The sequence below is a fragment of the Penicillium daleae genome, assembly GCF_028827525.1.
Source record: "Penicillium daleae strain IBT 16125 chromosome Unknown utg000001l_segment0_segment0, whole genome shotgun sequence".
Lineage (NCBI taxonomy): Eukaryota > Fungi > Ascomycota > Eurotiomycetes > Eurotiales > Aspergillaceae > Penicillium > Penicillium daleae.
The window spans coordinates 256741-281173 of NW_026623149.1; the positions used below are offsets into that span (position 1 = coordinate 256741).

At 47.6% G+C, this 24433-nt stretch overlaps 8 protein-coding genes across 8 annotated transcripts; 4 read left to right on the forward strand and 4 right to left on the reverse strand.

Annotated features, from left to right (window-relative positions):
- Window positions 1-1129: 1129 nt before the first annotated feature.
- N7458_000081 (CDR ABC transporter) lies at window positions 1130-5713 on the forward strand (the record flags this gene model as incomplete). The annotated part of the gene is made up of 5 exons (XM_056903475.1): window positions 1130-1962; window positions 2029-3718; window positions 3783-4430; window positions 4489-4881; window positions 4907-5713. The coding sequence occupies 5 exons, from the start codon at window positions 1130-1132 to the stop codon at window positions 5711-5713; spliced, it is 4371 nt and encodes a 1456-aa protein (XP_056771242.1).
- A 2309-nt stretch (window positions 5714-8022) lies between these two features.
- N7458_000082 (SDR family NAD(P)-dependent oxidoreductase) lies at window positions 8023-8969 on the forward strand (the record flags this gene model as incomplete). Its single annotated transcript, XM_056903476.1, has 4 exons — window positions 8023-8043; window positions 8104-8542; window positions 8598-8684; window positions 8746-8969. The coding sequence occupies 4 exons, from the start codon at window positions 8023-8025 to the stop codon at window positions 8967-8969; spliced, it is 771 nt and encodes a 256-aa protein (XP_056771243.1).
- A 245-nt stretch (window positions 8970-9214) lies between these two features.
- N7458_000083 (4-hydroxybenzoate octaprenyltransferase) lies at window positions 9215-10165 on the reverse strand (the record flags this gene model as incomplete). Its single annotated transcript, XM_056903477.1, has 1 exon — window positions 9215-10165. One exon carries the CDS (start codon window positions 10163-10165, stop codon window positions 9215-9217), a length of 951 nt encoding a protein of 316 aa, XP_056771244.1.
- Window positions 10166-10635: 470 nt separating this feature from the next.
- On the reverse strand, window positions 10636-13652 carry N7458_000084 (FAD-dependent oxidoreductase; the record flags this gene model as incomplete). The annotated part of the gene is made up of 6 exons (XM_056903478.1): window positions 10636-11085; window positions 11147-11517; window positions 11566-11870; window positions 11934-12263; window positions 12871-13080; window positions 13132-13652. 6 exons carry the CDS (start codon window positions 13650-13652, stop codon window positions 10636-10638), a joined length of 2187 nt encoding a protein of 728 aa, XP_056771245.1.
- A 725-nt stretch (window positions 13653-14377) lies between these two features.
- On the reverse strand, window positions 14378-15932 carry N7458_000085 (uncharacterized protein; the record flags this gene model as incomplete). The annotated part of the gene is made up of 2 exons (XM_056903479.1): window positions 14378-15679; window positions 15708-15932. 2 exons carry the CDS (start codon window positions 15930-15932, stop codon window positions 14378-14380), a joined length of 1527 nt encoding a protein of 508 aa, XP_056771246.1.
- Window positions 15933-16519: 587 nt separating this feature from the next.
- Window positions 16520-17582, forward strand: N7458_000086 (uncharacterized protein; the record flags this gene model as incomplete). Its single annotated transcript, XM_056903480.1, has 4 exons — window positions 16520-16681; window positions 16744-16764; window positions 16845-16991; window positions 17076-17582. The coding sequence occupies 4 exons, from the start codon at window positions 16520-16522 to the stop codon at window positions 17580-17582; spliced, it is 837 nt and encodes a 278-aa protein (XP_056771247.1).
- A 2543-nt stretch (window positions 17583-20125) lies between these two features.
- N7458_000087 (tetratricopeptide repeat protein) lies at window positions 20126-21877 on the reverse strand (the record flags this gene model as incomplete). The annotated part of the gene is made up of 1 exon (XM_056903481.1): window positions 20126-21877. One exon carries the CDS (start codon window positions 21875-21877, stop codon window positions 20126-20128), a length of 1752 nt encoding a protein of 583 aa, XP_056771248.1.
- A 931-nt stretch (window positions 21878-22808) lies between these two features.
- On the forward strand, window positions 22809-23570 carry N7458_000088 (alpha/beta hydrolase; the record flags this gene model as incomplete). Its single annotated transcript, XM_056903482.1, has 1 exon — window positions 22809-23570. One exon carries the CDS (start codon window positions 22809-22811, stop codon window positions 23568-23570), a length of 762 nt encoding a protein of 253 aa, XP_056771249.1.
- Between the last annotated feature and the right edge of the window lie 863 nt (window positions 23571-24433).

Sequence of the window (24433 nt, forward strand, 5' to 3'; positions counted from 1 at the left end):
ATACCGAAAGAAGCTTAAATACCAAAGTATATGGTGTTTATCGAATGGAGTTTTAAACCTGAAAACAAAAACTTGAACGAAAGGAAGAGGCAAAAAAAGACCCATCGACTAGTTGTCAAGCTGCAGATTCTGGACGGTCTGCGGAGTATAGACTAGCATATTATTGCATCCACACCTTACTCTTCCCACGCACCTCGTATCCAGTCGCGCACCGTGTAGTATCTACCATCACATATCCACAAAAATGTTGATAGCACCCTATAAAGGGTGTGGAATCGTGTGGCCACTGTTTACTCTCGTATCTCGTCACGGGTGGCTGGCTGATGCACAGTGGGTCCTACAAAACGGAGCGCCAAAATGCATGCATCGGCGATCAGGGCTTAGATCGCCGGTATTCCTCAGAGGTATTCAGCATCAATTAACCTAATCTGGTTAATCTTCGACCTTTACTAAACTTTTTCTATATCTCCTCGATTGACCCAACACCAGTGTCTAGGCGTGAATCTCCTTTCTTTTTTTCCTCTGTATTTCTGTCTGTTGTAACAATTTTGCTTCCGCGTATACGGCTAGCTATTTCAAATTCCAGTAGGATTCCAATGTGACTCGCGTTGGTGACTTTGTGTAGCCTACATTGCATTCACATCCCCATCCCTTACATTTTCCAGAGAGCTGAAAGCACAATTGGTGAAGATTCCCGACCTGAGCCCACACTGCAGTCGAAACGGAGCTAGCACTTGGTGACAGCAAACAGCGTCTTAGGTTAGACATCTTCACTCGTAAGGAGAACTGCATCTGAGTTCATACCAATGTTGCATTCTTAATCATGATAAAAAAGAAAAAAAAAAAAGAAAAAGAAAAAGAAAAACAACCAAAAATACATAGGGTTAGTTCAAGACCGGCAGACCATTTAAGGCCCGATCTGCGTTGCTAAGGCCCGAGGCCTCATCGACGATATGGTTCGACATGACTATCCCTCGCCGTAATCTTTCCGATGTTAACAAATGTTCATTGAGTGTCTCAAATCTCGTGGCGATAAAATCACCATTCGACATTTTCTAGATACCGAGCGCATCGAGATAGCACCAGTTGCTTCCTCAACCCCAATTTGATACATGATCTTGAGCACATCATGAGTCCCACCGTACTTGGTAAGCATGAGATTGGGCACAGCTCCGGCAACTCGGTGCAAAGCAGTCAGCAGTCTCACCCCAACGCGCAGAGTCCAGCCGATGACCACTTTCCTGTTTCAGCTCAAGCCGAGCAGCTTCGGGTTCTGGGGGCTTCGAAAGAAGACCGACCAACAGAACCGGAGGAACTCGACTTGCCGGGATGGGCGAGCAGAGCACTCTGCTCGCCGGACCCTAGCATGCTAGAAAGCCGTCGGCGTGGAGTGCTATTTGAGAACTTGCTGGTCCTTGGGTCGGGATCCGCACTCCGTGTTCAACTTACAGTGTTCTCTAGTCTGTGCTACCCATTCAAACAAATGGTGGGAATGTGCAGGAGTAGAGTCTATCCCCAGACACGACGAAATATCCTTCATGGAATCCATGGGGTTCTAAACCCAGGCGAAATGCTCCTGGTAGTGGGCCGGCCTGGGAGCGGGTGTTCGACGTTTCTGAAATCGCTTTGCGCACGCCTCGAGAGCTTGAGTTTGGATCCCATGAGTGAAATTCAGTACAAGGGGATCTCCCTGGAGAAGATCGCGGCTGAGTTTCGTGGGGAGGTGGTCTACAACTCAGAGACAGACCATCATTTTCCACACTTGACTGTTGGTGAAACTCTGTCTTTCGCAGCACACGCGCGGGCTCCCCAGAACCAGCTGGGTGAAATTGACCGAGACCAATATGCGCATTCATCAGTGAAACTCGTCATGGAACTCTTTGGTCTGTCGCATCTCTACAATTCAAAAGTCGGAGATGATTATGTCCGGGGCGTCAGTGGAGGGGAGAGGAAAAGAGTAAGGTGAGCTGCTAATTGACCTGCTGCAAGTCTCGGAAAATGCGCAGACCTGATGCTGATTATCAATAGCATTGCGGAGATGGTACTATCTCGGGCCTCACTGGGTGCATGGGACAATAGCACTCGAGGCCTGGATGCTGTCACAGCGCTTGAGTTTGTTCGCGCGCTGCGACTGTCGGCTGATCTCGCGGGATCCTGTCATGTCGTCGCTGCATACCAGGCTTCAGAGCCCATCTTCAGCACTTTTAACCATGTCATCGTTCTTTATGAGGGACGTCAAGTCTTTTTTGGCCCTTCTAAACGTGCCGTGGAATACTTTGAGGAGATGGGATGGGAACGACCTCCTCGCCAGACAAGTGCTGACTTTCTTGCCGCCGTCACTGACCCCGGGGAGCGGCAGCCTCAAGTGGGAATGGAGAATAAAGTTCCTCGTGATGCTCAAGGATTCGAGGCATATTGGAAGCAAAGCCGTGATCGCACAGCCGTACAGGCTTCACTCCGGCGATATGCCCGCGAGCACCCTCTTGACAGCAAGGAAGAAGACAATTTTGCTTCTCTCAAGCATGATGAACAAGCTCCCCACGCACGGCCCTCGTCACCCTACCTTCTTTCTCTCGGCTTGCAGATACGCTTATGCTTGAGCAGAGCTTTTCAGCGCACCCGTAACGATCTTGCATCTATAATTGCTACAGCTATTGTGCAAGTCGTGGTAGCAGTCATTATTGGCTCTCTATTCTACGCTATCCCAGACAACTCTGTAGGACTCAGTCAGCGAGCCACCGTTCTTTTCTTGGCTGTCCTCACAAATGCTTTGATTGCAATGCTGGAAATCAATGTTCTGTTTAGCCAGAGACCCATTGTCGAGAAGCAAATGGCCTTCGCGTTTGTTCACCCCTTTACTGAAGCACTCGCTGGTATCATCCTGGATTTTCCAATTAAGTTATTTCGCTGTCTGTTGGCTGGTGTGATACTGTACTTTATGGCAGGACTTCGGAGGGACGCGTCATATTTCTTCATTTACATTCTGTTCCAGCTCACCGCGGTGGTGACAATGTCAGGGATGTTTCGCACCTTGGCAAGCATGACCCGGGCCGTGGGCGAAGCCATGGCTCTGGCAGGTATCATGATCATGTGCATTGCTGTATACACCGGCTTCACTCTGCCCCAGTTTGACATGCCCCCTTGGTTTGCCTGGATTCGATGGATCAACCCCATCTTCTATGCCTACGAGGCTATCGTTTCGAATGAATTTCACAGCCGCGTGTTCCAATGCGTGGATTTCATCCCGAACTACCTACCCTCGGTTCGTGGCGAATCATTCATATGCTCATCTATCGGTGCTACTGCGGGATACCCTTTTGTCACGGGTGATAAGTATATCTGGGACGGATACGAGTTCTCGCACGAACACATCTGGCGAAACTTTGGGATACTGGTGGCATTTACGATTTTCTTTCATATTCTTCATCTTGTGCTGACAGAATATGTTCCGAAAAGGCAGGTAGGCGCTGAAGTATTGGTTTTTGGTGCGGGGAGTATGCCAAAAGTCTCGCAGAAACCCGATCTCGAACCTGGGGAGCAGTCGTTCGCCGGGGAAGAAGCCAGGAACCTCGACTCGAAGATGGACTCTTTCCCCAAACAGAAAGATATTTTGAGTTGGAAAGGACTGACATACGAGATTCCTGCTAAAGGTGGCCACAGAACATTACTCGAAGATGTCAATGGCTGGGTAAAACCAGGCACACTGACGGCTTTGATGGTAGGCGGCTCACTCTCCCTTGGTTTCTGTTCGTGTACTAACACGCTAATTTCATATAATACAGGGCATCTCGGGTGCGGGCAAAACCACTCTGCTGGACGTATTGGCTCGGCGTGTGTCTGTAGGAATCGTCACTGGAGATGTGCTCGTCAATGGCCATGGGCTTGATCCGAGCTTTTCCCGGAAGACAGGTTATGTTCCCCAGCAAGATCTTCACCTGGACACTGCAACAGTTCGGGAAGCTCTTCAATTTAGTGCAGCACTGCGACGGCCGCGCAATGTGTCGGCTGATAAGAAAAATTCATTTGTCGAGGATGTCATTCAGATGTTAGGGATGGAGGAATTTGCCGAGGCAGTGATTGGACACCCAGGTGCCGGACTGAACAGGGAGCAGAGAAAGCTTTTGAGCATTGGCGTTGAACTTGCTGCAAAGCCACAACTACTGATTTTCCTTGATGAACCAACTAGTGGGCTGGATGCTCACAGCTCATGGGCAATCTGTGCCTTTATGAGGAAGCTGGCGGATCACGGACAACCCGTTCTGGCTACAATTCACCAGCCTAGTGCGAATTTGTTTGAGAAATTCGACCGGCTACTACTTCTTGGAAAGGGTGGCAGAACACTATATTTTGGAGATCTAGGCTATCAAGCTCGAACTCTGCTTGACTATGTGGAAAGCAATGGGGGTCGTCGCTGCGGGATGGCTGAAAATGTAAGCGAGTCCCGTCCTTGGCGTGCTCTATCCAAATGCTCATTTCTCCATGTCCCAGCCCGCCGAATATATTCTTGAAATTGTTGGAGGTGAAGGCACTGAGAAACAAAACTCCATAGATTGGGTGCAAGTGTGGAAGCAGAGTCACCAACGCCAACAAGTTCTCGATGAATTGGACTACTTGACTTCATCCGCTTTGGAGGCCTCGCCCACTGCAAACTTTAACACTGACGAATTCGCAATGCCCATTTGGACTCAGTGCCATTATGTCATTAAGCGTGACTTCCAGCAATATTATCGCCAACCCGATTATATCATGGCCAAATTTGCTTTAGGTATTGTTTGTGGCCTTTTCATCGGGTTCTCGTTCTGGAAATCAGATAACTCTCGCCAAGGGTTTCAGAACACTTTGTTCAGTCTCTTTCTTCTCTGCACCATATTCTCCACGATGGTAAACCAGTGAGTGCTATCCACAGTCTCCCCACGATAACACTATACACTCTAATGCCAGCACTAGAGTAATGCCAAAATTCGTTACCCAGAGATCATTGTACGAGTTACGCGAGAGGCCAGCAGGAACATACTCCTGGACAGTATTTCTACTTTCACAATTCCTGGTAGAATTGCCTTGGCAAGTTCTACTCGGCGTCTGTACTTGGGCTTCATTCTATTTTTCTGTCTACGGCGGCAACCAATCACCACAGCGCCAAGGCCTTGTCCTTCTGTTTGTTGTCCAATTTTTCTTATTTGCTTCCAGCTTCGCACAGTTCATCGTTGCATCGTTGCCAAACCCTGCCCTCGGAAGCATGCTAGCAGTCTTCATGTTCCTGCTCTCTCTGCTTTTCAATGGCATCATGCAGCCACGGAGCTCTCTTCCTCAATTTTGGAAGTTTATGAACAGAGCGTCCCCACTGACGTACTATGTGAGCGGGATCAGTGCAACCGCATTACACGGGCGTCCCATTCACTGTTCAGATCGAGAGTTAATCAGGTTTGATCCACCCCTTGGGCAAACATGCGGTCAATATTTGGCCGAATTCCTGGTGGCTGCTGAGGGTAAACTCTATAACCCGGGATCTTCCAGAGAGTGCCAGTACTGTGCCTTCCGATCAGCAGATCAGTATCTTGCCACCAGAGATATTGCGTGGAATGATCGCTGGAGGAACTTTGGGATCTTTTGGGTCTATATTGTCTTCAACCTTCTTGGGGCAATTGTGCTGTACTATCTTTTCCGAGTCTTGCCACATTCAAGAAAGATTCGGGAGCATGATAGTCGCAGGTAATTGCCAGATCCCGTCATGTTTTCTTTTTTTCGACGGTCCACTAGTCGTCCGAGCTTTCGAGAGTTCCTTCACATAACTTCCTAGCTATTACCCGATGTAATCAAGTGCCTGTTCCTTCTTCTTGCATGCTGCCTTCAATGTACGCTAAAACAGCGACAGTGCTTGAGTCACCACCCCACTAACTATCACTAAGTGATAGTAGGTGTGAGGTACAGATATATTCCATTATGCAGGCAGTCTTCGGGTCTTCTCAACGTGTTCGTTGCAAGGCAGTCATATGTGCATCACGCACGCTCATTGGGCGCCATTGGCTAGGCGTGCCTCAAGAAAGTATGTCGTAACCCATTTCTACCAACAGCCTTGCATTTGGCCCCATTAATAGGTCTTGCCTGTGCGTGTGTGTGCTACCATTGCATTGGCGCCGACTATCGAGCAGGAATGTCGATCTCAAATCGCACCTGGCTGCCTATGAGCAACGGAATTCCCCCTAACAACGCCCTCATCATACATAGCCTACGTGTCGTTTACAATTTATTGGATAAGAGTGCTCCTATCAGCCGCGCACACATTGAGTAGGTAGTACAGTGGGCATGTGGGGAAATTACACTCAGCAACTGCTAGAATCTGATGAGTCCATCCTAGTTCTAGCTCACTGCATATTCTTTGCAATAAAAGTACTAAATCGGCTAAGGAAGGTTACTTCATAATGTATTTTTGCCCATGGGCAAAGTGTTTCCAAATTTATGGTGTGTTTTCCTCCATCTAGCATGAGCCTCTCACGGCCCTATTCACAACGAGCTGAATGAAAATTGATATCTTTTTTTAGACCGTGCGCAGCCAAGATCCCAAAGGCGCAATGATGGCCGAGTTGATTCCTGAGGAGCTGAACGAGGCAGTGTACGAATTTCGGCTCTTTTCTTCGCGATCGGCGGTCGATGGCCGGAGAGCAAGCACACGGAGCTGGATACGCCGTGAACTTTGAGATAGTAGTATTAATTTTATTTTTACACACTATCCGTAACTATACTAATATCCCCCTTTTCGGGGAGATACGGGTGCCCGTTTGCCGCCCATATTCGCAAGTGTAGTTCTCGCGATGACCTCTCTGGATACATCAAGCATCTCAACTTTCATTACAGAAAACCCTAGGGATGAATGACCTTGCCCTGCGTAGAAACAGGACGGAGTTTCTCAAGTCTATCATGGGCATATATTTGTCTCATCATGGAGCGCATTACGAATGGATTCAGCACCATTCAGGAAGGTATTTATGCTACCATGACTATCGAGAGCAGCGGCTCCTGACACTTCACAGTCTTTGCAGACTCGCCAGATGGTCTACAAAACAAGAATTATGTTTACGACAACGGTTTAAGCCAGGGGGCGGATCCGCTCATTGGGCAAGTCCACCCGAAATGTTTTATAAGAGCGATCCTCTCGCCTACAGGTCACCAGTGCTTCAGGTAAATTTCACAGGCCTGGACAATTCTGTACCACGGGCCAATGAAAGAACCGTCGATAATGAACGATTTCGGCCCTCGTAGTGACGAATAATTTATTTTTCCCTCCATGCATCTCGGCGTTGCCAACAAGCTATGCAAACCTTAAGAAGTCTACCATCTAGCTGGTCTTAATATGTGCGTTCAGAGACGCATGCCTCTTGTTCGCAAATTTTCTTCGCTTTTAAGTCTTGTGAAAAAGTATGGCTTTTTAAGCGACATCTTGTTAACTGTAGTAGAACCTTCCTTATCTAAATCTGATAAAGACGTTTAGTGAAAAGTTATCATACAAGTTCCCGGAGGGAGGGAGAAGGCAACGTTCTCGTGGATCGATAATTTGGAGGTTAATGAGGGCAATGATACCATATTTCGCATTTATTCTCCATGTCTCACTGAATATATCAACACTGGTATAGTTGAATATTGACATTCTTCGATACTCAAGCACGATGCGGCTGGGCGCCCCTGGCTCCGTGCATGATGCATAGCCTCCGCTCTCCACTGTGCTATGGTACATGGAGTTACGATATTACAGTAAATACAAATTGCTTTTTGTTTCTGCATTTCTGCCACTTCCCTGCCCTTTTATTTTTTTTTCCTTTTCTTTTCATTCTCCTAACGAGATATGCAGAGTCACTGGAAAATATTTACAAGACCAATGAAAAACTAGTGGAAGTAGAAGAAGCTGTTCAAGACCAGCGGGAAGGCCGGTAGGAAATCACCACATTGTTCTACTCGAAGAGGTCGCTCTTTTAGCCTGTGATCTCAAGGGCATTCCACTACCTCAATCATTCAATCGCTGTTGCAGCCATGTCGCTACTACATGATCACGTGAGTTACTATCCCAGGGGTGAGAAGAGGTAATGAAGAACATCTCTAAGTCTCCCTTAGGTTTTAATTATCACAGGCAGTACGTCTGGGATTGGTCTAGTCACTGCAACTCTAGCTCTGAGTGAAGGAGCCAAGGTATTAGGTGTTGATGTCTCATCTGCGCCCAAGTCATTGAATGAAAACCCGAATTTCAAGTTCCTCCAGAGAGATCTGACCGATGCGGCGTCAGCCAAGGATATTGTTGACACCTGCGTTCGGCAGTTCGGTGGACGGATTGATGGACTCTTGAACATCGCTGGAATCATGGACCATAATGGGAGTGTCGACAGCTTGACAGACGAAATGTGGGATCAGTGCATTGCGATTAATCTTACGGCTCCGGTAAAGCTGATGCGGGAGGTTATTCCGATAATGCGAGCGCAGAGGAGCGGGAGTATTGTCAACGTCGGTAGCAAAGCAGCTACAAGTGGTGCCGCATCAGGTGTTGCCTACACTGCTAGTAAGTGACTCTATATTCACAGCATGGATTTAAATTGACAAAAATACTTGTGCAGGCAAGCATGGATTGATAGGAGCGACGAAGAATGTTGCTTGGAGATACAAACAGGAGGGAGTTCGCTGCAACGCTGTCTGCCCGGGTGGTAAGAAAAAGCTACTTGTTTGTAGTGCATTGCTCACTAGTACTAAATCATGTTACACTAGGTGTTCCAACTGGCATAGTTCAAGCGTCAAACCCAGACCTTTGGGACAACGCCGCGCTAGAGACGATGTCGCCTGTACACCAGGCGCATGCCTCTGACAGGCCTAAGGGCCTCGGCGTTGAGCCTGATGATATTGCTCAATGTCTCTTATTCTTGATATCTAAACAAAGTAAAAGGATCAGCGGGGCAGTTATTCCAATCGACAATGCCTGGTCAGTGATTTAACTGTCCCCCTAGGTACAGGGACCAGTCCAACCGAGTTGCTGAAAGAAGCCGGATCGAGTCGTCAACGCCAACTTCGTGGCTGCAAACTTACAGACTATATATACATGTAGTTAGTTGACTAAACGCACTATGTCGATTCTCTCGTACAAAATCGTTTCATGTAGTTTGAACAAATTATCCGAAAAATTGTCTAACGACTGCAGGAAAGACGTTTAAAGCAAGCTTATCTGACCACCTTATACAATTTAGCCATTTATGCAGTTCTCAGCAACAAAACCTAGCACCCAAAACACAGTTGCAAGGAAGAAAGCAGATTTGGAGTAGGCTTCCACCTTTGAAGATTTTCCAAACCGTGTCGCTTGTAGTAGAATCGAGCAGCCGACAAAGTGGCCCCCGACTGAGATGATGAAGAATGGTAACCCAAGCCCAGTCAAAGCACCCGCGGTGGCAAGAAAAGCTGTAGACGCATATAGAAGAGAATATACCACGACATGAATGCTGTCCCGAAATCGCACGGCCATGTTTCTGACGCCAACTTTCGTGTCTTCTTCAGTGTCTTGTCTCGAGTAGATCACATCCACCATGATGATCACCGTTGCGATAAACATATACATGCAAATAGTGGGCACAAGTAGAGCAAGAGGGTCCATTCCAAAACTGTGCACAGCCATAGGGACCGCCCAACCGATATTGGCTAGAGTCAATTGCGGGTAATCTGTGAATCTTTTGCCGAAGGGATAGACCAATGCGGAGACTGTGATGATCAAGGCATCCAGCATGCAGCTCCGCGGTAGAAAAGACACCGTATACCACCCGCACGCAAAGACGATGACACCTAACAGAGTGGCATCGGTCTTCGATACCGCCCCACGAGGAATAGGTCTTAATCTCGTTCGCGAGATCTGTGAATCCAAATCTGAATCAATAAGGTCATTCCAAACACACCCACCACAGCGAAGGCAGAAGGACCAAGCGACCAGAAGCACAGTGCGATATGCAATAATATTCGGCGGTATTCGAGTAGAAGAGACAGAGGCCGCAAACGCGACACCCACAATATAGGGGGAAGTATTCAGGTAGAAGCCCAAAGGTCGATGAACTCTCATCAACTCGCCATATGCAGCTAGTGTAGTTGGTAAAGATGAAGGTACTTTGCCATGCCGGATGGGGCTCCGTGTCCTCGTTGTCCGATTCATGCTGAGCAATGGTGTAAAAGAGGAGCACGGGGATGTAGGTGGTTTCAACTGAGGAATTTTGTTGAGGTGCGGTGATTATGGAATTAAAAGGCCAAGCTGGCTGTCCGTCACGGAAACTTATCTGTCCTGGGTTCTGTTGACCGAAGAAGCGTTGCCCACGCGGCCTCTCAGTCTCAAGTTTAATATGTAACACGATGCAGCTAATAAATAGTCAACGTATGTCGCATGGTGATACGACTTTGGACCCCTTGCACGTACTACCATAGCCGTTCCCCCTTTTGAGTTGCATATGTAAAACAAAAGCAATGAGAAGGTACAAATAGGTACGGGCCAGAAATACGGTGCGTAATGCCGACTCTACTGCCACACTCGAAATGCTTACCACCAAAATATATTTCAAGAACTGGAATACAATTATCTAAATGACATAATCACATCTCAAGAATATCCGGAAAGCAGATAATGCTGCATTAAACCTGGAAGAAACAGAAAAGCCAAAATGCTGGAGATCCAAAGCATAGCCCATAGGTGCCGGGTGGACTTCCCCCATCAGGCCATTTGATGGTAGATTTACCAGTGGTCCGCTCTGGGATCGGCAGAAAATCAATCGTTCCCCCTCCAATGAGTACATTGGATGCTTGAGTCTCAATCAAGCGATCAATATGTGGAAAAATATGTCTGCCAACCCAAGCTTTGAGCCAGTCGTCTCGAGTGTGAAACCGGGCACCGAACTCTGCTCGCGCACATGTGCTTTTCACACGTTCAAACCGCAACTTTCTATACTCCGATAGTAGATTCTCAATCATGAAGTTTGACGGATTTTCCATGCTTCCTTTCTGTATCAGACGATTAAGTAGGGAAGATAACACCGCAGCATCCTCGATGGCCGTGTTTGCTCCTTGGCCGATATTGGGTGCCATCTGAAGAAACATTGTCAGTACTGGGATTTCAATCAGCCCTAGTTCGCTAGATGTTTCTTACTTTGTGTGTACTGTCCCCAAGTAGCACTATCCGGTTGAAATGCCAAATCTCAAACATACCCTCCTCTAGTGCTGTCATCGTCGCTATCTGTCTGGTTTTCCATAAATCACCAACGGAGACGTCTTCAAGAATTTTGACGTCCCGCAGTTTGTGACAGAGAGCTGCGGCGTCCTTTGTAGAGTAACGAGGAGCATCCGGGTACGTATATGCTTGATCAAGCTTCTGTATAATAAACCAGAATACACGGTCCCCCTTTCCGTGAAAGGTAATGACACAAAACTTGTCACCGTAGCGGTTTACATGCTCGCCACCTCGAAGACCATCTATCGGCAGTGATATGCCAAATACACATGCGTATTCGACGGTGAGACCTGCGTTCAAATTTTGTTAAAAACCCTGCGTCACTAACAACAGCTTACTCGTTTTGACGACCTTGGAAGGTAAGCACATACGGTTCCTCTCCATCTCAGTGATTAGTCCCGGGTTCATCATGTCCGCCAGCCTCCACATCTCAGAACGTATCTGACTGTGAACACCATCAGCGCCCACTATGAGGCTCCCATGATATTTTTGACCATCATCTGTCAGGGCAATAGCCCCCTGGCCGGACAATTGCACTTTTAATACTTTCTTATTGGTGATGATCTTTGACTTGTCCGGATAGTATTCATAGAGTACCTCAAGGACTTTCTTCCGGTCTAGCGACACAATGGGGTATTTCAACCTATACTTGTTAGTTGCGTGGCGAAAATGTCAAAGTGGGCTGCAGTTCTCTGAGGAAGCTAACCTATCGTGAATTCCTTTTGGGAGAAGGCTGCTGAAGGAGAAACCGTCAGGATAGGAAATATGCATCCGATGTACCGGCACGGTAAGTGTCTCTAGACTCTCATAAAGGCCAAGCTGTTGTAGAACCTGAGCTCCATTGGGCCAAAGTCCAATGAATGCTCCTTCTTGTGGTGCAATTTCAGCGCGCTTTTCCAGGACTATGTGGTCTATTCCGGCTTTGGACAAACAATGCGCCAAAGTTAAGCCCGTAATAGAACCCCCGACGATGATGACTTTGGGTTTTGCATTTTCCATGGCTAAAATTTCTCCGCAGTCAAGATGAAAAGGACGGCTGGGCGATGGCAGACAGAGTCGAACCTGTTTTGAGTCTGGGAGAGGGAGGGGGACCTAACAAGGTGGTCATGGAGGAGACCTTTCAGTATACCTGGTATCTTGCATTTTTCTTTTCTTTTTTATCGTCGGCCACCCTTTTGTAGATCCCCGGGATTCTCCTTGCAGGGGCCTCCGCACGATCTAGGCCAACGAGATCTACGAACTACCGCGATGGTTATTGTATGTATCGCTGCGCTGGATTTCCCGAGCTGCAGGTGGACTCGGACGAAGATTGCATCCAGAGCCGCATTGAGACAACTAATAACTATTGCGCATGTCGTAGAGATATCGTCCCTGTTTGTATTTTACCGTAACTGAAAAATCGCTGAAAGCTAAAATATCGCACTTGGCAAGCTGAGAAGGAACTCCGTTCTGAATGCTGAGATTCTGTGCGGAGTTGAAATAATGCTATTTGTCACAGGGGCCATATTATTATTGCCACCATCTCCCTTCACTTTTACATAGCAAGGATCCACCAATCGCCCTCTCCCATACATTGCTGATCAATCGACCAAAGCTTAACGCTTTCTCGGCACTCCGAGACTCATTGATATCTGTATACTTACTTCGCCTTCTTCATTTCAACTGCAGCTCTGGCCGACTCCTGGCGCTTGATGAAGTAATAGCAAAATGGGTATGTAAAATCCAGAATCAACGTCAAGCCAATATAGAACTTGCACATCGGGCTTTCAAACCAGGGGCCTTCATCTCTTCCAATGAAGTAGTAGATACTTAATTTAATAAATCCTCCAAATGTGGCAATCGCTCTGAGCAACCTATTGTATGTGTCAGCAATTATCTGACCATGTTAGATGTATTGACTTTACCAAGTTAGAATAGAGGCACCGCGGGTACTATTCCGTGAGATAATTTGGCATATTGGCCCCAGACTGGCTAAGGTTTGGCACAGGACACCACCGTAGAAGAATCCCAATTCAGGCCCAACCTCTGTAGCAAATGCCAGCTGGCCAGCGGTGAAGCCAAGGATAACAATACCGTAGACCAACCATATGTATCGTCGAATGAATGGCATGTTCGTCCACTCGTTGGGCGCATACTTCGTGATAAATATGATGACAACGCAATGAACCATAAACCAGACACGGACTCCACCCTGCCAGTGCGCACTCGCGGAAGGGTAGACGAAGGCGTAAACATACTCCCACGCGACGTCACAGCAAAGTGGGAAGATTCCAGTGCTCGGAAGCTTGTGACGCCACGATGTGTACAGCATACTGAAGTAGTTCAGCGTCCAGCAAATTCCTGCCAGAATGCGGAGGAATTCTGCTAGGGACGCGAATACATCACGATTCTGTAGAATGATTGTGGCGGCAAATCCGTTCTCCATAATTGCTAGAAGAAAATCGGCGGAGGGCTGTGGCAGTCGCTTTGGTCAACAGGTGTCCTTTGGCTCTCAGAGAGGAGAGAAAATTGATTGATGAAGACTTTATCGCCATGCCAAACCCAGGAGAATGAACCAGCTTGGTAAGACCTACGCTTGTAGGGCCAGTTGACACGTCACATTATAGCTCGATGTAAGGAGTCCGTGCGTGTTGCAATTTTAGCATCATTTGTCCACCCTATCGTGGCGGGTCGGTACGAACCGTGCATTAGCGGCATTTGTGGATGCATAATGCATGGTAGCACACTGGTAATTACCGGGACACAGACACAGATCCCTGGGCAACATCGCATGGAAGGTTTGTTTACTTTTTTTTTTCCTTTTTGTTTTGGAATGTTCAGGCATATGCCGTAGGCATGGGTAAAATAGGGATGAATAGATTGCCTCTAGGCTTTCTCACCGCCATTTGCGGTTTTTTTTATCATATTTTTCTTTATCTTTTTTCACTGTCCGGTCCAGTACTCATAGTAATGTTTATAGCAAAACTATAGCAAGCTTTGCGTATGAACCTATTGCTTTCTCGGCATGCGCGAGTCCAACAGGGTGGATTTTGACGAACAGGATCTATTGAAACTTCCCATCCAAACTCACGTTTATACAGTACTGGAATTGAGGTTAATTCTGAATGACTTGCTCTTTATCCTCTTTATCCGCTTGAAATTTTTCAGTATTTAAGCCATGTCAATCATGTCCAATTGCTCTTGAACCTTCTTCCATGCGCTCGTGCGCAAAACGCCGGTCAACCACCAATTCCCAGCGGAGTCTTTCCCTAGCACCGAGAGCACATTCCGGAACGACTTGGCTGAGTGTTGAACTCCATTGACATAGACAGGCTTTCCGGGCTCCCCCGAATTCCCGATCTTTGACCTAATCGAATTCTGCACAATGGCAGGAGAGAAATCCACATCGTACAGGCCCGCCTTTTTCCAGTTGGAGCAGGACAAGAGGACCATCCGAGGATCACCCACCAAGGCTAAGTAACCCGTTCTTTCCATTGTCTCCATCTGGAGGGCTGTGACTGCCTCAACCTGCTCAGTAGTTCGTTGTTGTGCCAATGACTGTCTGATCCGTAACGCAATCGGACCCAGTGACTCCATGGAGATCTCGCTTCCTTGGAGAAACGTAGGCGACATGCACAATGCATTGCCTATGTAGTCATCATCTGTCGCTTCAAAAGAGTCATGGGTTGATGTTCGTAGGTTTAGTGCATTGTTTACCAGTATTGCTTGATCAGGGCGAAGTCCTAATGCACCGTGAAGTGTACTGACCCACCAAGCCAGGAGGACATCACTTTCGCTGAGAAACGGGACAATCTTGTCCTCGGTCGGCGTAATGCTTGATATTTGAGACACTGCCATTGAGCGAAGATGCTTCAATGATGAGGCGGGTAAACAGAGTGTGCGTCGTTCCTCTCGCGGGTACCACAGTCTTTCCAGTATATTCAGTCCAATGAAATAGAGGAAATCTTTTCGACCAAACACACGATCATAGTAAATATATTGATTCGCTGGTGTTCTTTGGCCAAGTAGAGACAGCGGATCTGATCGAAAGCCTCGCAGCTTTGGGACCGCTTTTGGCTCACCCCTCAGTATCGCGGTCCACGCGTCCAAAAACGTTCGGATACCCATCACATCCGCCAATGTATGGATCCACGTCACGGTGATAATTGTAGAATCGCTGAAGCTGACTGTGTGTATGGCAAGCTGTGGTATATCAGAATCGATCCAGTCGTGCAACGTTTTGGGGCTGTCCACGTCGCTGACAAGAGGACTAAATTCATCGGGGGAGCCGAGAAGAATGGGTTTGTCGCTTGCTTGAGGTAGGTGCTTGCCGAGTGGATGGTCATTGATACTCATCAGATGGGTAATATTGGTGAAGTGATAAGCGGGCCTTCGGTCGTCAAATGACCGTGGAATATGGTACTCGAGCTTTCCGTTCTGAGAGAACATCGCATCAGTAACGCAAAGGAAAACCTGCTGGAATGGAAGCAGCATAACTTACATTCATACGCAGTCGAGCTCCCAATTGCTTCCAGTCTTCTAACTCAAACAGTTCATCCAAAGCTCCACGGATCTTTGTTATATCAAGAAAATCATCAATTTTCAGTGAGATGTCCAGGACCGTGCTTCGCATACACAAAGCAGTATCCCAGATACGAAGTGGGACAATCTCATCTGTTGGCACCCTTTCTGGCCCACGAGATTGATAGCTACACAATATCCCCATTTTGTCAAAATGAACGATTTTGCAGTCAAATTTGTGCACAGTCGGGGCCACCTTGGCTTAGAGGGAAATGCGACCTTTAACCTAGCGCTTCCCGGTGTTTATTCCTCCTTATCGTGGATTCCGTTCTGTAAACTACAGTACAGTGAGTCTGTGCGTGATGGTGCATGCACGGTCACCATATTATTGGAGAGAATATGTGGCACGTCGTATGCTAAAGGGCGAATAATCACAGGTGGACCCTGGTCAGACAGGGATAAAAACCCTTACGTGGAAATACAGTCCCTAATGTGTGATGTTGGAGATGCTTCTCCAATGAAAATAAGACCTGCAATTTTTGCGCTTTTTCTACATCCGTGTTCAGATTAATCTATTGCATGTCCAACGCCAATCGTTTGTGGGTATTGCATGAGATTCGTAGCCGAATTAGAATATGTCTGGGATACGATCGTACCTGTGACTAGAAATGTCCCAACACTCTTGATTCCCAGGCATTTAATATAAATATAGGGGTGCCGATAATCATAAGATTGTGAATACCTAGGTCTTATCCCACGTCATTACTCCTGTCTCTTCGTGACTAACCTGCCATGCATCCTGATTCCCAGCTAGAGACTGCTATTGAGAAGGGCTTTGACCCAAAGAGTCTCTATAGTGCCGAGCTGACGAAGGTCAATGAACCTATCAGAACAATTCTCGAGCAGTATAGCAAGATTCCAGCTGCTCAAATCTTACAGCATGTTCAGGACCTGGTGAGTAGTAGTTTCCTATCCACACTTGAGCCGCATGAGGGTTAACAATTAGCAATTAACAGAAAGCTCGCGCGTTCGCAGTTGTGAGTGATGTGCCCAATTCATAGATCTTTGTTTGTGGAACGGACCGGACCTCTAATATGGCGCTTCTTCACACGATTAGTTCCCTTATGCCTGTATCGGACAGGCTTCGTTTCTTGAACTGAGCATCACCACGTCTCCATGTTACCCCGAGATGCTTAAGCGCGTGAAGGAGGGTGAAAAGCTACTTGACTTGGGGTGCGCATTTGGACAGGAACTACGCCAGCTGGTGAGTCATTAATACTCTCCATCTTAATACGTGCCTCTAAATATCTATCATCCGATCTAATAACAAGCCCCTATATATTTCTAGATCTATGATGGCGCCCCTTCTGATAGCCTTTACGGCTCAGATCTGCGTCCAGAGTTTCTCGACCTGGGCTATGACCTTTTTCTCGACCGCTCAATTAGCAAATCTCACTTCATCAGCTCAGACGTCCTCGATGACAACTCGGACCTTGTGACACAACTGAAAGGCGAGCTCGGCATAGTTTATATCTCGCTGTTCCTTCACGTCTTCGATTTCGATCAGCAGGTCACCGTGGCAAAACGAGTACTAGACTTAATGGTTGCGAAACCTGGATCTTTAATTGTCTGCCGAGTTGTCATGTGCCGAGATCAAGATACGTTGAATGCAGCAACCGCCCGCCTACCCTACTATTATCACGACCTGGCTAGTTGGGAAAGGCTTTGGGAGCGAGTTCAGAAAGAAACCGGTATCAAGCTGAATGTGCAGAGCTGGGAGCAAGAAGATGCCCTTGCTAAAAAGCACCCTCTTCCTGGTATTTACGTGCTTGGTTCATCTATTCGTCGGGAATAGACGGGGGCTGTTGGGGTTTTCCTCTAAGCCCTCTTCCTGCCTAGTGGTAATTGATAGTGATTTTGTCATGCGCCCTCTTACCCAAGATAGTTCTTGATTGGATATTAAATCAATTAGTGTGAATATGCGGTAATGGCTCGCGCTTTTTCCTAGTTGATCCAAGACGCATTAATCATTCCGTTCGGCTTGTCGATCTGAATTTTGATTCACATATCAACCATTTGGTCCAAGGTCCTGGCTAGCTAGCAACATGAAATAGTATTGCGTCACGTATTTGGGAGGTTCAAAACGCCGCTGCGTTAATGGCACGCAGCCACAGTTGAGAGATTTGACAAAGCCTGGTATTAATGCCGGAACCGTCTTCTTTCTCTAAGTACGCACAGACGGGCATGGAATTTCATTCTATGTATTAGGCAGTAGCCAAGTGGCGGCATTTCAATCGCCTACACAAATAAACGTAATATATCGTTGTCCATTCCGCTATTGCGCTTGGCAACTGAGCTTAAGGAGGAAAACACCGAGACATATCTTGAAGCAGTGCCCATTGTACGCTGAGCTGAGGAAGACCTTCCTTGACAAGGTCAGGGCTACAGACCTTGGGGATTCGACGGATTACGATGCAATTGTATCACACTCGCAGGCTACTCGCTACATGCCGGAATTCATGCTATAAACAGGCCTCCTAGGGCTGTTCCGACACGTCGAAATCCAACCAGAACCAACAGGCGACGAAAATAACGAGCCAGGATAGACTGGCAGGTACAGGTGGTGAAGACGATGGGCATTAGGAACGCTAAACCCACGACCGACCGAGAGGTCTTGGAAGACTACATCCAACATATCAACTCGCCAGTCGACGACGAACGCCAATAATCGAGAACGAAGCAGGAGGATGGTTTAGATGCCGGAGAGGGAAGGCAGAGATGGAGATGCAGAGAAAGAAGCACGCTATTGTGAGGGCGAATGGAAGGATCTTCTATGGGATTAAGGGCATTGCGGGTGTTTTGATACTGTTTTCAGGCTGATTTTATATGGCAATACGCCGTTTTCCTATGTACCTACTGTTTCATGCGCGGGTCTGGCGTTCGTATCACTCTTGCTTCCGCCGGAGGAAGGGCCTGCATAGCCATTACACCACTAGTTAGGCTGCATTAGGTTAATAGTGTGTTGATTGATTGGGCTTAAGTAGCATGCAAATATCTGCGCAAATGGTGTTTATACATTTCGAATCCCGCAATGCTCATCTGGAGTAGAGACTTCAAAGGCCCCAGCTCAGAAGACATCGGCATTCTAACGAGATAAAGAAGGATACTGCACTGGCAGATTCAGTAATTGAGTTCAGTTCAAGTCTCTAACTGGCAATAATACGGCTGAAGGACTAGGCTTTATGCAATGTCTAAAGAGATCCACGGTCGAATAGTTTTAAGAGCTCCTTAGTATGCTTGCCGATGCCTATCATCAAGGGACGGTTAGACAAATAGATAACTCATCGCCAATCGCTTTCGACATTGAAGGCTCTGTATGCATTCTGAAGAGATGGTCAAGATGAGTACTTCACTATGATTTCATAAGATATTCATGTATAACTGACATGCCAGTACAGTCTACAACCAGGCGCTTTGCTTGTTCTCTATATTTTCAAGTTTGAATTAATGTACAATAAAGCGAGTTACCTCATATTCACTAATTCATTCAAAAATAGCTTTCAACTTTCTTATCAAAGACTTCCTCACTGGGTTGGCCTCCTCATCGACATAATCAGCGTAGAAGCGGAGATAGGTGCTTGGGCCATATCTATTAGATAACACTTGCTCCTTTCGTTAGTTGCCCACCTTTACACCCTCGGCGAGGCAAACTTCTGGCTTCGTGAGTCAGTCGCTCATCGTAGCTTGGTAATGACATTTCAAGATTTGCTGAACACCCAAATACAACGGGCTCTATGTCGTACCTCTTTGGAATCCCGGTCACTGTGCTTGGTCGAGGCATCGCGTGTCTCACGAGGTCATGTCGCTCCTTGGTGCTACAGGCTGGAATACTAGCCAAAGGCAGGATTTCAGCCTCTACAGATAGTTGATTTTGTATTATTAAGGCTTTGTTTGGTAAATTATCAATCTACAACAATTGGGCCGCAAGAAAAGTGAAAGTTGAGCGGAAATATTGTGCTTCATAACGATCACGAACGATAATTATCTACTAGCGTTGGTACCAATCAAAATATTTCCGCGTAAATGAAGCAGCGGGTCCTGAGACTGCAACACATTTGGGGGCCACTCAAACAGAAAAGTCAGTACTAATTGTAGAAACTTTCATGGAATAATAGGCCATAAATGCAACAAAGTATATGCCTCTAGGCTCTGAACCGAGAGTGACAGGTGACATAACGACGGACCGTTCCACGACGAACCCATCATAGTTACGAATATTCATTAAAATTGTAAACTACGCGGCACAATGTCTCCAAATATATTTTTTGAACCTAAGACGTATGACCATATCCGAAATTTTACACTTAATGAGAATACTCACACAGGAAGATCTAAGCTTTAGCAGCACTCACCATTTGAGGCCGTACCAGTGGAAGAACATTCATTGAGGACTTGCGGCGCGTGGGAAGTATCCAAACGGCAGAAGCACGACGACATGACTGGGACATCTGCCACAGCCAGGGCCAACTTGAGAGGCTGCTCGATGACAGCCGCTTCATCCGGCCGTCCCAGTCGAACCAGACACTCATGGTATCCTTGAAGGGACCAGACATTATTGGGGTGTCGACGTGGCCGAATGATAGAATGATCCAACCCTAGGTCTGCACGATATGTCTGAGCGGCTTCTTCGAGATGGCCCTGTTCCATCATCAGGGCAGCATATGCATGGCGCACAGGCTGCATCCATGACCAAGGCTCGCTATAAGGCAGCTTGTCTTCTAGCTCGATTGCCTGGCGGAGAGACGCGAAGGCCTTATCGTAGTTGGCACAGCGGTATTCGATTTCGCCTTCCAGCATGGCAGAGGCTACCTTGAGGACGTCGACCATCTTGCCGTTGTAGGCGCGACGAGTCTCGGGAACTTGACCCCACGCTTGGTTGAAGTGGCCCTGTTCCTCTTGGGCCTTAGCCACATCCCCTGTAGCGGCGAAAGCTATACCTCTAGCATAGTGGGTGACGGTAGTAGTACCAGCGAAAAGAACGAGATCGTGGGGCAGCGCCATGTGTTTGAGCTCTTCCCACATGCCAAAGCGTACCATAACATGTAAACGGATGGACATAAATTGTTCTAACCAGTCAGCCATAGGCGGAGACTGAATGCGAAGCACTTCGTCCGGGACTGTGTTTTCCATGCGAGTGACGGCGTCAAGAGCAGTCTTCTTTTTGCCGGCAAACATGGCGGCGTAGACCAAGGAGTGATAGTCGTGTAGCCGGTAAAAGGTGTAAAAGTTTCTGGCGCCTGATTTGCGGAAATACCTATCATCGGCCAGCGTTGACTTATAGTTTGAGGAGATAGAGCGCCGCCAATCACCAATGAGAATGTCCAGGTGTGTCGGCATATGGTGAATGTGACCAGCGTCAGGAACGAGATCACGCAGGTGATCGGCAGCGTTGATCCCCAGCTCAGGAGTAGGCGACATTTCAATAAAGTGAATATAAAGGTGAAGGAGGCCAGGATTAAGGTTGGCACCATCTGACTCCTGTGCCATTGCTCGTTCTAGCACGGCTTTGACCTCCATCGTGGGAGCCTTTGGATTGGGCTTGCGGGTGAACAAATCCCACAAGGCCCAGGGTGTCATATTCATCAATGCATCAGCGTAAAGAGTGGCAACATCCAAGTCGTTCGTGAAAGTGTTATATACGGGCTTCATGGCCTCGGCATAGCCCTTGTTGAGGGCTGGGTAGTCCTTGGCAGGCTGGTTGGTTGGGAAACGGAATTGAATTGCGTCAATCAGCGCCTGTTCGAGGGGAGTAGCGTTGACTGCATGCCTCTTTGCGGATCGGGCGGCATCATAGCCGCGCTGGACAGAGGTGTGGAGGTCGCTCAGATCAAATTTGTCCCAAGGCTTATTGTAATTAGGGCCTACTGAATAGGCGAGGCCCCAATATGCCATTGCGCATGCAGGATCGTGCGCGATGGCCTGTTCAAAACAGTAGGAGCCTTCGACATGATTGAAAGAGTACACCCATACCAGACCCCGATTGAACCAAGTCTGGGTATCGGCGCTTGTAGTGGTGATGGTGTGGCCGAACGAGCCGAGGTTATAGTACTCGTCACTGGCCGGGACAGGGGAGATGATTCCTTGAGTCATGATTGCGATGAGCCTGGAAGGAATTCAGATTGAAGGTTGAAGGTTGAATGTCGAACGGTGAAGTCCCGAGACTGTTAAATTTACGAGCCATGTCTTTATATATCTCGCGCCCGATCGGATAACCACGCGATGAGTCTTCCCAAAGTGGCAAGTGGGCGAGTGGAAGAAAGTGGAACGGAGTCTCGGAAAAACTGTATCCCAAAAGGGACGCTGAGGCCTTAGGCCACAATAAGCCTGAGGCATCAACATGGGGATAGCTTCATGCAGGGAAAAGCCATAACAATAACTCTCTTCTTAGCTTAACGCACTACTATTGACTTCCACGCTTAGCGTCGCTAATTTGCTAACTTGTGCAATCCTCTCTACGCTTATCCTTCGCTAGTCCACGACGGTCTAGGGCTTTATCTGCACTGCCTTATATACTTGTCTTTCTTCTATTCTATAGCTCTTTTACTCCTAGCACTCCCCGCTAGGCCCGATATCGTCGACTATTACCTCACGAAATTAAAAAAAATACCTACCTAGGGTCTTTGGTGAGATTTCATTTCCCTCTTTCCTTCTGCTTCGTCCTATTTTGACCTATAGTTAATTTCGAAAACAGATTTCCCAATGGATACATTAATGCATTGTTTCTCGGGTCGTACCCGAAACCCACCTTACCCGTGTTGGGCTACTCTAGAAACAACCCCTGCTTAGCCGTATCGTGACTAATAACGTATCGGATTTTCAGTGTCCATTGAGTAATTGTAAATAACTGTACGTCGTTTAAGACAGGGTTCTCGAAGGAGTGGGGAAATATGGCGAACTGATCTGAACCCCGCCCGCCCACTGTCAACATATTCTGCTACAGTTCGACTTGGCACATTTTCTTCCATTCTCGAATCAAATTTCAATTATCTATCGTTCTGTCCGCTTCGTTATACTCCCTCCTATGTCATCAACTACCAAACCAACTATCGTTCTCGTGCATGGTGCATGGCATGGCTCGTGGTGCTGGAGATTCCAAATCCCCGCACTCGAGGCTCTCGGCTATGTTGTAGAAGCCGTAGACCTACCGTGCGTCAGTGGGATAGCGGGCACGACGCAGTTCGACGACGCAGCCCACGTACGGTCTGTTGTGGAATCGCAGATATCTATGGGTAAGCGCGTCGTTGTCCTAGCGCATTCCTACGGAGGACCGATTGCGAGCGCTGCCATCAAGGGGCTGTCTGGAAAAGGCGTGCTAGGGATGATCGCCCTGTGTGCCTATATCTTTCCTGGAGGCATGGACCAAGGCGCGGCCATTCGCGACGTTGGTGGCCTGCCCTACGTGATGTGGGATATGCCGAGTGAAGGCCTTTTCGTCGCCAAAGATCCGCGCAGCTTGTTTTTCCCTCCAGATGCGCCTGCAGACCGAATCGACTGGGCAGTACCGCAGCTTCGCCCTCAGAGCATGGCCGCTAACATGGGCATTGTGCCGCCTCAAGCGTGGCAGGACGACTCTTATATTGGGAGATTAGGCTATATTAGATGCACGGCTGATGTCGTCAACCCAATCTCACAGCAGGACAGCATGGTGACCGGCGCAGGTGGTGAAGGAAAATGGGTAATTCGCACTCTCGAAGGATCCGGTCATAGCCCCTTCCTTTCGCGGCCACATGAGGTAGCCGCTACACTTCAGGAGATCGTGAATGATTTTGAAGCCAAGCTCTGATAGGGACAAAAAATTATAAGTTCGTTACCGAGCTAATATTTTTCGGGATCAGCCTGTGGAGACGAAGGCTCTCCGGACATTAGGAGTCATAACCTAGGCATGGAGTGAATTCTAGAAGAAGACAGCAGTCTCACCTACAAAGAGCTACAAAGAGTCGAAATTTGTCAAGCAAGCGATCGCACAGTGCTTCCAGCATTAATAGATTATAAGGTGTCTACAGCCGATTCGATTTAAGGGGAGGAGGGGGGAAATAGACCTCTCCGAATTGTCGCGAGTTCCTGCAGAATTTTTGATACTGCCTTCGCTGCATTCAGCTGCGTTGGCCATTTAAGAACGTATTCAGTAAATGACTCCGTATCATGCCGCAAATGAAGCGTACTATAGCTACGAGGGAATTAGTCTTGGCGCCATATTGAGCAAATCGGCGGCCTAGAACGTCAATCAACAAGCGATGAGGGGCACAGAGGTGGCGACATATAGACGTTTCATGTAAATTACGGTATCATACGTCACGCGAACGTTCTACAAACAAAAATCATTATTCCTAGCAAAGCTAATATACGACTTAACTAAATATAGATTACGGCGGTTTAGGATACAGGCTGGGAAAAAATCCGTGTGTGCACGAGGGGGAATCTGTCTTCGAATATTGTTGTATGCAAAGCGGCCCCTTGACGTAATATCTCGTCCGTTAACTAAACAATTCTTAGTCTGCTACCTGCACTTGACAATCTTCACCTATAGTGACAAGGTTATCTAGCTTACCGTGTGTGTTACAGCTTCGGTATGTTAGCTTATCGAGCTTGTCATGACTGTCGTCGCCGGGTTCGTCTATCTATCTACAACTATCGAACCACCGCGGT